Source organism: Lactuca saligna, chromosome 8, assembly GCF_052625555.1.
Source record: "Lactuca saligna cultivar CGN05327 chromosome 8, ASM5262555v1, whole genome shotgun sequence".
NCBI classification, from domain to species: Eukaryota; Viridiplantae; Streptophyta; class Magnoliopsida; order Asterales; family Asteraceae; genus Lactuca; species Lactuca saligna.
The window spans coordinates 280,758,141-280,774,670 of NC_136424.1; the positions used below are offsets into that span (position 1 = coordinate 280,758,141).

The window sequence follows — 16,530 nt, forward strand, 5'->3', positions numbered from 1 at the left end:
GAAGTGCCTTGTGGATGGGATTGTGTTTAGAGTGTATGGGTGACGTTTAAGAGGATGGAGTTCAACTCCTCAGATGAAAAAATATGCAGTCGGGAAGCCTTGGAGACTTTAGGGAGAGAGCCAGTATTATCCCTTTGGGAATGTACTAGAGGGGAGTCTCCTCTTTGTTGTGATTCAGACTCACTTTCTGAGTCTGAGAGGAAAAAGATGGTGTCGTCAAGTGGATGTGCATGCACCCCAATGACTACCGGAGTCTGTTGAGAGGCTAAGGTATCGGTCCAGTCATGCATTTGGCTAGTGGGATTAGTTTTCCTTTTCTTGAGGATAGAGATGGGTTGGTCATCTTCGACATAATCAATACCGGAGTAATGGTGACTCGGTTCAGTTGTTATGATACCTGGTGGTGATTTTCTCTTCTTCGATGGTTTGGATGATTTGGGGGCATCCTTTTTGGGATTGCTAGATTTCTTTGCTATGCGGGAACCATGAAGAGAAGAAACCTTATCTTTATGTCTCTAAGAGACGTTAGAAAGAGTGGTTGATGAAGGAACTACAGTACCTTCAGGGTTTAAGGTTGCGGATGGAAAAGGCGGGGTAAGAAGGTATGGGTCAATACCTTCCGTAGCCTCTATGTGATCTGAGACATCAACAGTCTCGGGACCAAGAGAAGTGAGGATGTGGGTGGGGAGTCTGCGGATGGGACCAAAAATAGTCTGATCTGAGGAAGGTTTGTAACTTTTTAAGTCTTTGGTGACGAAGAAATTGATGTCGTCACCCTTGTCAATCTTGGCATCCGTATGCAAGTCTGATATGCACAAGGACTAGAATCGAGCAAAAGTAAGCTCGGATGGGTTCTGCTTCGGGTTCTCCTTGGGAATGTACTGGAGAAAATGGTCCCATAGAATTTGACAATAGTTCACATTGCGGCCAGTGAAGATGCTCCAAACCAGTTCTAGAAGCTTTAATCCCATGTTGTCTGTGCCTCCGGTTCTGTCGGACAGACTACGGATGATAAAGTGACAGAAAAACTGTCATACCGCAGGCAACTGGTTCTTCTTGAACTCACCAATACCTTTGATCTTCTTCTGATAGCCCATTTGGTACAGTGCAGTGGTTACATTTGCCATTGATGGAGTAAAGAACTTCACAAATGGATGAATCAGAAGATTAATTGCTGAGAGGAACTTCTCTTTGGTCAAGATGACCAAAGCATCATTAACAAGCTTGAGATGAACTTCTTGAGGATTATCGACTGGGCTATATGTAGAAAAAGCACACTTGTACAGAGTGGATAGTGGAACAACGTCGGTAAATGCATCAAAAGGTCCAAACAGTGGATGATTCTTCAAAAACTTGATCATCAGTTTGGTTGGTGCATTGTAAGTGGGTTGATCATCGAACACAACTCTGAAATTACTAGAAGCAATTGTGGGAGAGTCTGAACCAGGAGGGTTCGCTGATCCAAAAGATTTTGATTGTTTCTTTGAAGCGCCAGATTTCACCATTGTTGAGTTTGAAAGAGCTTGAAGAATACAGAGAGGAATTTGTTAAATTGCAGAGAAAGATTGAGGGTTTTGAGAGCGTAAATATTTCTTTGTGGAGAAGAAGGGGGTTTTATAGTGATTTGTAGAAGCGGGAAACGTTAAGGTTTTAGACCTAGGTAAAATTGGGTAAAAAAAAATATCTGCGAAAAAGGTGCATCTTTAATCTTGACCACATATTTAACAAAAAGGGATAAAGATTAAGAATTGGGATTAACCAAAAAGAACATTGCATTTAATGAAATATCAGATCACGTCTTGAGTACGTGCGGTGTGGGAGCGAAAAATCCATTGGATAAAGTAGAAGTTGTGATAGATGAGATGGTTTGGGAGAAGAATGTGACAGTTTCTCCAATGAATGTTTTTATTTAATGTATTATTTAATGAATGATCATTAAATAGTACACTATTTGTTTTTTTTATTAATTTTTTTATATATTTTTTTAAAAATGAATCGTCTGTAAAGTAATTAATGTGACTACGAATGAACACATCATTACGGATGGCTTCTTTGATATGGCGGATGACTGTATTGAGAAAAACTGAGAAGAGCACTTGTATAAAAGTTAGTAATAACAAACAAGAAGGACCCATGAAAGATACATATAATATATGGTTGTGGTACATTGACTGCGGTATACAGAATGTTCCAAAACCATCTATTATCACTGACTTTCAGTTAGAACTGCAATGGAGACCAGGAAGGTCAAAAAAAAAAAAAACTACGGGTTACAGGCCAAATTTGAATATATGTTGCTTCGGTTAATAATGATATATTTTTTATTATTTAAATTGGATTTTGAAATTTATTAAAATTGGCTCCAAACTCTTCCATTGTTAGAACTAAATACAATCTATTATATCATATACTTTTAATTTTTTTATATTCAAATAATCTTTTGATATCAAATTTTGTATCTTTCTTTACAATAAAAATGTGCATCAATGTGCAAATAAATAAAACCGAACAAACTTCTAAAGACATTTTTGAAAACCCAAGTTTGTAGTTTAAAATTTATAACTATGTGATTTTAAATCAAATATTATAATTTATTATGAGCTGTGATCTCCACAGGTTTAAACATAGTTTTTATTATTATATATATATATATATATATATATATATATATATATATATATATATATATATATTCTAAGATTGTCTATCAAAAAATGTCGTTATGGTGAGGCGAGATTCCAACATATATACCACTTATATGACCATGTCACATAGGGATACCTTCCTACTCTTTAGAGATGTGAGTTTGATGAAAATAGACAAAGATGTGTTATGTCAACATGGTGAAAAGGCATGTTGATACCATGTTTGATATATATAGAATATAAGATTATATTTTTAAAAGAAACTTTTATGAGAAATAAAAGATTCCAACATATATATAACCATCACATTGATGTGAGATACATTAATAATTTATTCAAAAAATCTATTCAAAAAATATTTCATCTTTGTTCTCTTCTACATTAACCTCCATCTTAAAGTGTTAAAGAGAGTAAGTAACACTGAGAAAGAAAAGCAAAGCACCAACAATTATATATACACTTAGAAATGAAATACTCATATATGTAAATACCATTGAATCGAGATCAAAATGAATGATCAATAATTTGAGGTAGACCAAAAATCATACTGCAAATAAAAGAGCTTTTTGGCAAGTTTGCGGACTCATATTTGCGATTGTAGTCCTTATTTTGTTGAAGTTTAGAAAAAACATGATTTTATAGTGACGTAGGACCTTAAATATGGTCAATGAATATAACTATAATTTATCCAGTAAAGACCACAATGCAGAGCCATTGTTTTTGTAGTTAGTTAACTATGTTGGTTACCTGTTGGAAAGTCATTTATTTATTTCATTATTATTCTTTATTTATATAGATGATGATACTCAGGGCAAACAGGGTGGAGTGTTGGCATTACTTAACTATCTTTAACAAAAGCAGGACGTTAATTGTAACGCCGCTTTTCCTCTTTATAAACACCTCACTTTCCCACTCCTTTTTTCACATTTCGCTTCCAACTTCCCAAACGCCTCTCAAGGGGAAACCCCAAAAATGGCTCCTCCTTCTTTCTCCTCATCTCTTCCCCGAATCCTCTTCCTTCTCTTCCTAATCTCCGTCGCCGTCACCGTCAGGTCTTCCCCCGCCCACAGACCCCGCCGCGTCGCCTCCCACAACTACAAAGACGCCCTCACCAAATCCCTCATTTTCTTTGAAGGCCAAAGGTCCGGCAAACTTCCCCCAAACCAGAGGATAACCTGGAGAAAAAACTCCGGTCTTTCAGACGGAGCAGCCATGAAAGTATATCATTTCCTCCTCCCTACTAACCTGACATTGTAATCGGAGATCCGAACTCGACATTTTCAACTTTTGTTCTTCTGTTTCTAATTTTGGTGAAATTTGACAATGCAGGTGGATTTAGTTGGTGGGTACTACGATGCAGGGGACAACATCAAGTTTGGGTTTCCGATGGCCTTCACCACCACAATGCTGTCATGGAGTGTGCTCGAATTTGGGGGGTTGATGAAAGGCGAGCTGGGGAATGCCAAAGAAGCGATTCGTTGGGCTACCGATTATCTACTCAAAGCTACTGCAGAACCAGATGTTATATATGTTCAGGTACTTAGATTATTTCCAGTGCTCTGTTTTCTTCTGTTTTTCTCTGTATTTAAAGATTTTGTTTGTAAATCAATGAATTGAAGGTGGGTGACGCAACAAAAGATCATGCCTGTTGGGAGAGGCCTGAAGACATGGACACTCCTAGAACAGTGATTAAGATTGACAGAAATACCCCTGGAACAGAGGTTGCCGCTGAAACAGCTGCTGCACTTGCGTCTGCTTCTTTGGTTTTCAGAAAGTCTGACCGGACTTACTCTAAGCTTCTACTCAAGAGGGCCATTAGCGTAAGTACATATTCAGAGACTTCCATTTCTGATAAGGATAGAAGTGGAATTTCCTTTTTTTTTTTTTTTTTTTTTTTTGAAAGCCTTTGTTGATATGACAACATCAGGTGTTTGAGTTTGCTGATAAGTATAGAGGGTCCTACAGCAACGGGCTGAAAAAATTTGTTTGCCCCTACTATTGCTCTTATTCTGGATACGAAGATGAATTGTTATGGGGAGCAGCATGGTTGCAGAAAGCTACAAGGAGCCCGAAATACCTCAACTACATTCAAGCAAATGGCCTAACCCTAGGAGCTGCTGAAACCGATAACACATTTGGCTGGGATAATAAACATGCTGGTGCTAGGGTTCTTCTCTCAAAGGTACTTAAAAAACTTAGAAATTTATTGATTGATTTTTATTAATTAATTTATTTGACAGGCTTTTCTAGTACAAAAGCTCCAATCGCTACATGACTACAAAGGTCATGCGGATAGCTTCATATGTTCACTGATTCCAGGGGCACCTTTTTCTCAATCCGAATTCACACCAGGGGGGCTTTTGTTTAAAATGGACGACTCTAATATGCAGTATGTGACGTCAGCTTCCTTCTTACTCGTGACTTACGCTAAGTACTTGACGCAAGCCCGGAAGGTTGTGAACTGTGGTGGGTCGATTGTGACCCCTAAACGGCTTCGAGCGATTGCGAAGAAACAGGTGGATTACTTGCTTGGGGACAATCCGTTGAAGATGTCTTACATGGTGGGATATGGTCCACGATATCCGCTAAGGATCCACCACAGAGGATCGTCACTCCCGTCTATCGCTGCGCATCCGGCGAAGATCGAGTGTGGGTCTGGATTCTCGATTATGCATTCGGAGATTCCTAACCCGAATGTACTGATTGGGGCTGTGGTTGGTGGACCGGATGAGCATGATCACTTCCCGGATGTCCGGTCTGATTATTTTCAGTCTGAACCGGCGACTTACATTAACGCGCCACTTGTTGGGGCGTTGTCTTACTTGGCTCACTCCTTTGGTCAGCTTTAGAGGAATTTGTCAAACTAACGGTGGAAGGGTAAAATACACTTATTAAGAGGTGTAATGGAATGGATGGAAAAAACCGAAATTCCTCGAGCCCTGAGAACAAAAATGCAATATTATCTATAAATATATTATTATTGGTTGGATTTACTAGTTTCAAGTGATTTTTTCTTTAGCACAATTCGATGTAATTGTAAGCTTGCGTACAAGAACCGGCGTTATTAGTGTAGCCGTATGAATTCTCTCGCATGAATGAATGTTTTTTATTTATGGTTTTTTAGTACACGCGCTACTTACTCTTTTATACCATTTTCTCTATTTCTTGCCATTTGCTGCTTTACTTTTCAGTTTTTTGGTAAAAATATTTACTTATGTCATGCGGCATGCGCCTTTAAAAAACAAGGCAGTTGCCATAAATAAAGATGTATTCGATCAAATAGCCAACTACATAACTAAAATTCCCTTTCCCTTTTCAATAAAATAGATGATAAAAAAAATGAATTTACTCTTATATTTAAGATTTTTTTTTTTTTTTTTTTTTTTGTTAAATGTTATATTTTCATTTAATTTGTGATGCTTAACTTCAAACTTACTAGTTATTTTGAATTATATTTTTTTATATGTTATTTCATTAGCGTTTTATTTTATTAACTTTTATATAACATTTTAATATAATAACTACAATAAATATATAGTAACAAATTATATCAATTTCATTAATAAAAACTTTTAATTTTAAAATTTTCATAAAATTAGTTGGTTTTTTTATATATTTATTTAAATTATTTGTTTAAATTTAAAAAATAAAAAATATTTTATTTCTAATATTATTTTTTTATTTTCTTATAAATTCAAGGTTCTTAAATATTTTGAATTTGTATTTAATTTTTTTAAAATTAACTCATATAATATATGATTTTTATAATTATAATACATGAATCTCACAACTAGTATTATCAAATAAAACAAATTCTTTATTACTAATATTGTATTATTGGAGAAGATATCTAGTGTAACATAATGATGTATAATAAATAAAACGTTTGATATGGAGGAGATATCTAGTGTAACATTGTGTTATTTAATGTCATCATTAAAACAAATTCTCTATTAGTGGGTAGTAGTAGATTGTTGGGGGCATTTTTTGCTATTATTGTTATCGTAGCAAATAAAAAGGTTTTTAACCAAAAAAAAAGATTATAATATTTGTGCATAAAAGGCTTAAAGTTTGAATTGGTATGGTAGCAGGTCTACACTTGTGAAGAAATAGTAAAGGGTAAATTACACAAATGGTCCCTATGGTTTGGGGTAGTCTGCGTGGTTGGTCTCTAACAATGTTTTTTAACTCGGTCCATCCCTACTTTATTTTTTTGTTGCACGCTTGGTCCCTGATAGACATAAAATGACAAGATTACCCTTATTATATATTTTTCATTATTAATATATTATTATAAAGTATAAATAAAACATAAATTTAAAAAAAAAACTTAAATAAAATAAAAAAAAAATTGTATATAATCGTCATCATCCCTTCATACCCTATTATCTTCATCCCCATTCCTTTTCCTTCTTCCTTACCACCTGCATCTTTCCCTCTTCTTTAAACTCAAGAACCCTAATGGACAACTAAACCCACCATCGTCGGACACCACTTCCAGGCCGCCACCATCGGTCGGAAACCTCAGCAAAGCCATCGACCATGTCTCACCACCTTTATACTCTATCTAAGCCACTCTAAAGCTTCCATCGAGCGGTCGCAAAGCGTCGATCTACACTATAAAGCCACCATCGACTGTCAAAATCATCCACCACCTATCTACTTCACTGGAAACCACTCTAAAGGCGCCATCGGTCCTGATTTTCACTCCAAAGTCACGATATTTCGATGAAACGACAATCATTTGGTTTAAAAAACATGAAGCAGATTGGAAACGACCACCAAATCTCTCCTTGTGTTTATCTCTTTCACTGGAAGGCTTGACAAAGTACCGATGGTTTGAGAGCATCATGACGGGATTCAAATGTTATATGCTTCATTAATCGTTTCAGATTGGGTTTCATCATGAAAGTGTTAGGGTTTCAAACATTTTGATTTCAAATTTTAATTCTGATTTATAGGTTTCATCTGATTTTAATTTTGGATTTCTAGTTTTAATGTCTTTGTTGCTTAACTAGGTTCAGTTTCAATTTCTAATTTCTAGGGCTCTTAATTGTAGTAGTGGTAATGACTGGAGGTTGGTGGTGGCGGTGGCGAGAAGAAATTTTTTGGGTGCAATGATTGGAGGTTAGTGGCGATGGTGCCCAGAAGTAATTTTCCAGTGACCACGCGTGCCCAAAAGGATTGGGATAGGGATGGGTTACATTTTAATTTATTTTCATTTTTTAAATAATTAATATATATATATAACATTAAATAAAAAAGAAATGGATGAGGGTAAATTAGTCATTTTAGAACGGACAAGAACCAAGCGTGCAACAAAAATATAAATTAGGGACCGACCGAGTTAAAAAAAATTGTTAGGGACCAATCATGCATATTACCCTAAACACAGGGACCATCCGTGTAATTTACCCAATAGTAAAATGACAAATAAAGACAGTCACCGGTATTATTGGAATGAAGTATGGAAAATGGAGATATGGATAGGATAATAATTCCAAGAAATAAAAAAAGGAAAATGTTGAAAGTAGCAGAGTAGTAGGATTATAGTATTACCGTTGGTGTGGAGCCCAACGAGATTTGACCCATCAAAACTCTTTAAAAACTTTAAAGTAAAGAAGATAGGATGAGGGGTTGTGCGTATCACGTGGTGTGGTTAAAAGGCTGCAAATTTCCAGTTGTGTCAGACATGACATGATGAAAAAAATTAAAATGGGCCCAATAAAGAAAAAAAACGTGTATCAAAAATCCATTCCCATGTTAACTACAACGTGAAGACATTCCTACCCTTGCTGTCCCCAACGAAGCATATAACTTCACTTTATATCCCAATCAACGCTTCCTTTACAACATTATTCAATCTGTTCATGAGCATACATTGATGCAGCTATTTATTAATTACTTGTATTAATCACTAAACTAAAACAAGTTTGACAATTATTTCAAAATGCCTTTATTTTTTATACAAACCCTGGACATGAATATTCTTTTCGCAAATTATATAATTAGATCTGAATTGAACATTATTGGAAGGGGCTCACCCAACTACATAGCAGCAATCTGCTTATAGTTATTGGAGAGGAGAGTAGAATCTTTATGGCTCATCATCGACAGCTTGTGGAACGGATTTCACCTGAAATAATATACACAAAGTTAGTTATGTATAACTAAGTTCTTAAAGTGTAAATGATATGAAGCAATAAGATCGATATAGATTAACCAATATGGATCACAAGTTATTAAAATTATAAGGCCCACTTTATATGGATGGAAAACTATAATGGATCGGAGGTCCATTACAAAGCAACCCATTTGGAGCCAATTTCGTTGCTTTGAGCCTTAGACCTCCAATGTTGTCTCATTTCCCAATTTAAATTAATCACTTTTAGTTGTAAATCACGCGATTTCTGCCAAATTTGGATTCGTCCTATAAAATTGGTTGATTGTAGTTCTTTGAAATCGTCTTGAATTAATAAAATTTATCTCAATTGTGATTCCTTAACAATTTCGTGTTATTTACTTCCGTTCAGCTTCATATTGTATCAATTTATGAAAGTGAAGAATATGAATTAGGAGAAGAAGAGGAAAAGCAAGCAAAATCTTGCAATAAACAGTCTGAAAAAAGCTCTCACCAGATCACGAAACTTAAGAATGTAAAACATCTCAAGATAACGTCTAATTTCACGCCTATCGAGTTTTGACACATATTTCCAGAAGCTATAAACTCCAGCTAATGTCATCAAACGTTCAGAGTAAATCTTCCACGTGTACCTACAACATTATAAAAATTCTCAATTAACCTGTTGAAGAAGCATCAGTTTTTGATTTGAGTTTTTGATATGAGATGAGATATATTTATTGCCTTTCATGTATTCTTTTAAGTCCTCCTTCAGATATCTTCACCCAATAAGTCGGATCCTCCTTGCATTTTTGAAAAAAATTAACCATAGTTACAGCTGCACTGTCTGGATGATACGGGTCAATATGGAAACCTGACAACCCATCTTCAATAATCTCAGCTGGGCCACCGTGACACGTGGCAAATGTTGGAAGCCCACATGTCATGGACTCCACCACCGTAAGCCCAAAAGCTTCATAAAAAGCAGGCTGACACACACAATACCACAAAAACAAGAAACTTTTTATTAAAATGAACGCCAAACATGTTAACTTTTGGCATCAGCAAATATATATTATACCTGGACGAAAATGCCCCTTCCATCAGCAATATAGCGGTAGAGTTCACCGTTTTGAGCACGGTTTGTTTGGGCTGAAATCCACCTCACCTGACCATCTAATTTATATTTATTGAAAAGCTGATGCATTTTCTCAATTTCTGAAATTTCTTCTCTGTCATTTGACCTCTTCACATTGATGTAACCAGCAACCACAACAAGGTTAGCCAGTTCCCTGAGTCTACTACTTTTAGCATACCACTCCACTAGACCACTGATATTCTTCACATGATCAAGTCTTGCCATTGAAAAAATCATCGGTTTCGATTGATCCTTCAGATTTCCACTGCAAAATTTCATTCTTCTTTTGATTATTCCCTTTGAACTTGAAAGAAAGCAAAAGGTTTTTTTTTTTGTTAAAAAAGTGACTTACACGTGGGTCTCGTTTTGCTCAGGGTCATACAACAGCTTTGCGATTGTAGTATGAAGGGATGTAAGTCTTTTTTCCTTTTCGGTATATGAGAAATAAATTGACATATCTGCCCCTGGAGACACGATATTGAACTTTGGATCAAATACATCGATACCATGAACAACCCTGTAGAGCCCTGGGAGAGTGAAAGACGAATGACTCTCGTATTGTCCAACTGTGTTCTTCCTGAAATGAATTATTTTATAAAACAAACATAAGCTGATGCTGACGTGGATTTTTGTTGACCATAAAAACTTACGTTCCTGCAATTTCTTGGTATGTGCTGGTGATGATAAAATCTGCATTGTTCATGGCTAGAAGGTCAGCAGTAAATTGACAAGAAAAGTGATATTTGTCATCGAATTTCTTCCAATACAAATCTGAATCTGGGTACTTTGTTTTCTCCAAAGCATGCGCAATGTTGCACTGCATTTGTCAATATAACAAAATTTCACCACATTGTGGAAAACGAGTTGATGTTTTTATCTTCAGAAAAAAGGTTTCTTACCTGAGTTACTCCCATTTTGTAGGATAACAAGGAGGCAACAAGATTCCCATCGCTGTAATTTCCAATTATAAGATCAGGAGTACCATGTAACTCAGCAGAAATCTCGCTTGCTGCATCCTGTAACACAACATATATCATTAAAAATGAAATAATATACTATAAAAGTTCAATTTGGTAGATTGATTAATTAAATTTACCTCTGCAAACTTCTCTAGATAAGGCCATACATCAAACCTTGAGATCCATTTTTTAAGAATCCCTTTCTCTGTCCTGAAAGGAACACGCAGTATATTGGTGTGTTCAGTTCCACTAACTCTCTCCAATCGCTGGTTGCATGAAGTACCTTTTGCATCAGGTATCAACCGAGTCACCTTAAATAAGTTGCAACATCACAAAGTTTAATTTTTTTTAAAAAAAAAAAATGCAGAATGCTGTTAAAAACAGGACTAGAAATAAAGTTACACGTACAATCAGAATCTTGGGTTTGATATCGAGTCCTTGATGCTTTAATTTAAGAAGCATCTCATTCTCCAATGCACGAACTTGGTCCAGTATATATACAATCTGTGTTTGAAAAAAAAATAAAAAATAAAAATAATATAGATATGAAATTCAAAATTCATAGTTGAATTAATTATAAAAAGAATGTACCTGACCACCGGTATCTGGTAAGCCCAAAACATTTGCTTGACCAAAGTAACCATGAATTGATAATATGACGACATTAAACACCATTGGAATTCTACCAAGAAAAGTTTCAAGAATGGAAGGATCCGGAGCTTGAAGAATGTCGGATAGAAGATGCATCATTTCAAGGATTCTTTCAGCGTTATTTCCCCATCCTCTTTCGAAACCTAATCCTTGCAATCTGCATTCAAATTTAGAAGTTGAAATGTAGGAAAGCAAAAGAAAGATGTTGAATAGAATTATAGAAAGATGCTGATGATGATGATGATGATGCTGACTCGTATTGAAACTCGGAGTAGGGTGTATCAGGTGGAAGCTTAGAAAGATAATCCTCTGCTTTGACCATAGAAGATTGAAGTCTAGTCATGGAGTGTATTCTGTCATTCAACATCATCACATGTCCATCATGTCTGTGTGTGCGAAGGAAATCCAGGAGTGGCTCCAGACAATCTTTGCTGCGGAACATGCTCGAAGAGAGGTGTCTGTTGAGGAACTGGACTCCATTGCCAATTGAAGAAGACCGAGTTGGTCGGGGAAATGTAGAATTGAATGGCTCAAAATCAAGCTCAAGCACATAAGAGTTATTATACCTGTAATTAAGAAGTTAAATTTATGAAAAACTATCTGAAAACAGAGACTATCAACTTACTTCCCAACAAGTTCTTCCTTGAACACAAGATATTCTGAAACACTCAGCTGCTCAACACTCAGTTGATATGCATCCACACGCACATATTCCCAAACACCAGGTCGTGGACGAACTGCTAAAGCTACAAATGGAGGAAATACTATGCCTTCCTATCATTCCACAAAACAGAAAAGGTACCAATAATCAATATCATGGAAAGGGAGATTAGAAATGGAAGTAGGTTATTACCTGCGCGGTTTTTAGGACTTCTCCGAAAGGACCATCAGTAAGCTTCTTGCGTGAAGCGTCGTTGCCGATGACATTCTCAAGTTCGTCGAGTATTTGATGGGGTTGCAATATGGCCTTCCCCTGAGCCACATACCTAAGCGAAGCGCATAAATACACAAATTCAAAATTAGATAAGCAGTAAACAAGATAAAACCCTAAAATCTGCATCAATTGATGTGAAACGTGAAACGCGAAACGAAATTTAATGAATCACCTGGAAAGGAGAGAAACAATTTCGTTGCGATGAGCGGAGAGAGTGTTTTCGACACGCTCACGCATACTATGTGTTCTGCTTAATTTAGTCGTCGACATAGATTAAACACAGTAAAGCTCCAGTAACTACACGAAGAAGAAGAAGATTTTGGTCAAGGATTAACGATTGGTTGTGGAATCAAAGAACTGCGTTTGTATGGAAATGCACACCGATTTAGTCCATTAAATATAGTTTTGAATCAAAAAAATCAAAGCGTCAATCATATACATTCTTATCGCTTTCACATATCACAATCGTACATGAGGCATGATAATTATTAAATCTTGATTTTGTAATGGTAAAGCATACATCTGTCGCGCTCTCAGACAGTTTCGTGTCCATGCAGTTTATCTAGAGCTATTTGTTTATTGGTTACAAAAATACCAACTTTATGGTGCCTTCGGGCCAAATCTCTTTTCCTTTGGTTTAGTTATTTTTGTTTTTTTTTTTTTTTTGTTATACGAAAATTTATTTAAATATATATAAAATATTCACATGGTAATTAGTTATCTTTGTCATTTAACTCTTTATACGAAATTTATTTAAATATACATAAAATATTCACATGGTAATTTGTTGGGGATAATCACTTGAGAGGTAACAAATTATACCATTTATATATATTTGATCATTTAATTTTTTTTTATGCTCTGTTAACCATTAAACCTTTTTTTTTCGTTCAAAAGATACCATTATTACTGGGTATTGAAAGTTTAGTTGGTCAAGTTGAATTTTCTGGCAAATACAACCTGAAATCGAACCCTAGGTTCGAGTTCTGGCTCTTCATCCATGGCACCTTCGAATACCCATCACACCTCCACCTCTGTTATCATACATGGAAGATCTCGAGTTCATCATCTCTCTTCATCATCTCCATTAACGAATACACATCCCATCTCCACCTGCAACGCCTTCGAATACCCATCACTGTTCATCATCTACATTAATGAACCTGCAACACCTTCATCCATGGTAGATCTTGAGTTCATTGATGGTACTTGGTAGTTTTTCAGGTCTCGTTTCTGGAACCCTTTATCTTACTCGAGTTTAAACCATTCATACATGGCAGATTTTGATTTGTTTCTGGCCCTTCATCTTCCTCAAGTTTAAACCATACAAAAACCCACGAAATCGTTTTCTGGACCTTCAGTTTCTGATGAACAAGATGTATGTGTGTGTTCTAGAAATCGTATTGATTTATGGATCTTCGATTCATGATGAACGAAGAACTCGAAAACTAAAATTGTTTTTAGAAACAGACGAACAGTTGGCAATGAGTGTTCTTGAAATCGTTTTTAGATCTAAAATTGTTCCTAAAACCATTTGGCTAGAATGTCGCCAGAGAAGACGATTGGAATGGTATACTCATCGAAAATCTTCAATACACGTTAATAATTGTATCTTTTGAACGAAATAACAAATTTAATGTTTAATAGAGCACCAAAAAAAGTTAAGTGATCAAATATATACAAAAACAATAGTTTGTTACCCTCTCAAATCATTATCCCTAATTAGTTGTATTGTAAGTTTGTGATTTACTAACGCTACAAATTCAGTTTCTATTATTATTATTATTATTATTTGACAAACTCGGTCCTTACGGTTTTTAAAACATGCATAGATGATACTTAAGCCTGCAAAATGACTTATTTGCCATTTTTTATATTTTTGTATGTTTTTTCTTTTCTAATTTTAACTTTAAATTTTTTTTAAGCAACCCCACCCCACCCTACTCATTTCTTCTCGTTTCATCTCTCTCTCTCTCTCTCTCTCTCACACACACAAATGAACACCACCATAATCCCTAAAATACTAAACTTGTTCTAAATTATGGGTATTAGATGCACAAGGGCTTTTTCATTTTAGTGCATCATTACTTTATTTCTATAGTACAATTGGTATCAGAGCTTTCGCGTTTAATATTTGTTTGTTGGGATTAATTTTTTAATTGACTGATCATGTCTTCAATGAAATATGATATTTCATTGTTGGATTGGAACACTACTTTTCTACTATGGCAAATATGAGAGATGCTCTTATTCATAAAGATTTACACAAGACGCTTTTGGGTTTCGATAAGATGCCCACTTCATGGACGGAAGAAGATAAAGAGATGCAACATTTAAAAGTTCAATCCTAGATTTGTATGAATTTTCTAAGTGATGTTTTGCAAGAAACTTCAACGGTTGCTTTGTGGTTAAAGTTGGAGCAATTATGGACGACTAAGAGTCTACCAAACAAGTGGCACCTAAAGCAACAATTGTTCAATCTCATGATGATTAAAGGATGTTCTTTAGCTGAATGTATTTCCACATTCAAAGAGTTGGTTAATAACTTGGAGAATATAGATGTTTAGTATGAAGATGAAAACATGGCCTTATTTTTGTTGTCATCGTTGCCCGAATCCTACATCCATTTTCATGATACTATCATATACATCCGTGACACTCTTGTTTTAAAGGAAGTTTTTATAGCTTTGTATTCAAAATAAAAGATGAATCATTGATGTGCTCTTTATATAGTATCTAGCTTTAAATTTATAAACCGAATTATTTAACTACTTATTGCACCTATACGCAGTGTACATAGTCAGATTATTGAATAGTTTGGATAAGTCGGGTGTCGAACACAGGAAACGAAGTTTAGTTAATTAAAATAACTATTTCCAATTAAACTAGGAAACAAATTTAAATTGGGGGATTTTACTGATTTTTCAAGATCAGAAGAACTTAAATCAAAACTATCATCAAATTAACAACTAAACAAACAAATAAAACAAATCTACTTCAAGATTTAACGAGTACTTCTGTTCGGCTCCAATTTCACATTCTTCTATGGTTGACTTTTAGTGGATGAATTATATTGATTTACCAATTCATTAACTAGCTATTGTGATCAAATACCTAGATGTATCAGTTTATAAATTACCATGCAATGATCAAGCACAAGTTAAACACCAAATTGATGATAAGCACAAATTGGACTATGAATGATAAATCTAATAGCTACTACCCTATGATCAAGTTAAGCAAACAAGAAAAAATAAAGATTAATTATGCTTTCTAACACAGTTAAAGTTGCTAGCTTTAATTACCTAATCTAAGATGTGAGTAATCCTAGCTCTAATTATTTAATGATCATAAATAATTAGGTAACCAATGTATGCATCTCGAATGGTCATCTATCATTTAGAACTTGATTAATAAGAAATATAAACGAGAACTTCCACATGTTAGGATTTTAATATCAAACACAAGTAAAATTAACATAAAACATTCATAAATCGAAATCAACATGTAACACTGTAACATCCATAAAATTCGAGCCAATTTAAAACATTTTAAATTATATAAAACCATTCAGTTATTACAATTTATTTTCAAAATAGTTTAAACATCAGAGTTCCTAGAAATCATAATCATTAATCGAGGAAGTGTACGGTCATGCCTTCATTATCCCACGGTCATCCACTGAACCTGAAACAATAAACCGAAACTGTAAGCACGAAATCTTAGTGAGTTACCCCCAAAATACCAACCTCAACCATATCATATCAACAAATACAGAACAACCATGCATCTCGAGTCTGCAGTGTGACTGGTCCGCCCGCACCGAGTCTTCCGTCCACATGGTCCACTCCCTGAGTCTACAGTATGATTGGACCGCCTGCACCGTGCCTTCTGTCTGTTTGGTCCACTCTCCGAGCCTTGATACGTCTGGACCGCCCTCTTGGGCCTTCAGCCTATACGGACCGCTCACTGGGCCTTCGACTTGACTATGTGCCCTTTCGGGTCTACAGTCTATCCGGTCTGCCCTGGGTATGTTGGCCTACAGCACAAAGCAGGACCCGCCTCATCCCAACCCCAAACAA

At 35.5% G+C, this 16,530-nt stretch overlaps 2 protein-coding genes across 4 annotated transcripts; one reads left to right on the top strand and one right to left on the bottom strand.

Annotated features, from left to right (window-relative positions):
- The first annotated feature begins 3,553 nt into the window (after positions 1-3,553).
- GH9B13 (glycosyl hydrolase 9B13) lies at positions 3,554-5,768 on the top strand. Its single transcript, XM_078967772.1, has 5 exons — positions 3,554-3,863; positions 3,975-4,181; positions 4,265-4,465; positions 4,573-4,827; positions 4,886-5,768. Exons 1-5 carry the CDS (start codon positions 3,618-3,620, stop codon positions 5,492-5,494), a joined length of 1,518 nt encoding a protein of 505 aa, XP_078823898.1. The 5' UTR covers positions 3,554-3,617; the 3' UTR covers positions 5,495-5,768.
- A 2,619-nt stretch (positions 5,769-8,387) lies between these two features.
- SUS3 (sucrose synthase 3) lies at positions 8,388-12,984 on the bottom strand. Of its 3 annotated transcripts, none has more exons than XM_078967981.1 (15): positions 12,888-12,984; positions 12,621-12,745; positions 12,368-12,500; positions 12,140-12,288; positions 11,769-12,080; positions 11,455-11,671; positions 11,272-11,367; positions 11,001-11,174; positions 10,804-10,920; positions 10,555-10,721; positions 10,257-10,481; positions 9,848-10,169; positions 9,511-9,755; positions 9,281-9,419; positions 8,388-8,781 (listed from the first exon to the last, which is right to left on the bottom strand). In XM_078967981.1, the coding sequence occupies exons 2-15, from the start codon at positions 12,716-12,718 to the stop codon at positions 8,743-8,745; spliced, it is 2,433 nt and encodes an 810-aa protein (XP_078824107.1). In that variant the 5' UTR covers positions 12,719-12,745; positions 12,888-12,984; the 3' UTR covers positions 8,388-8,742. The 3 variants fall into 3 exon arrangements, with proteins under 3 accessions (XP_078824107.1, XP_078824108.1, XP_078824106.1); XM_078967982.1 differs by lacking the exon at positions 12,888-12,984 and adding an exon at positions 12,830-12,847; XM_078967980.1 differs by lacking the exon at positions 12,888-12,984 and having other exon boundaries at positions 12,621-12,823.
- Positions 12,985-16,530: the final 3,546 nt, after the last annotated feature.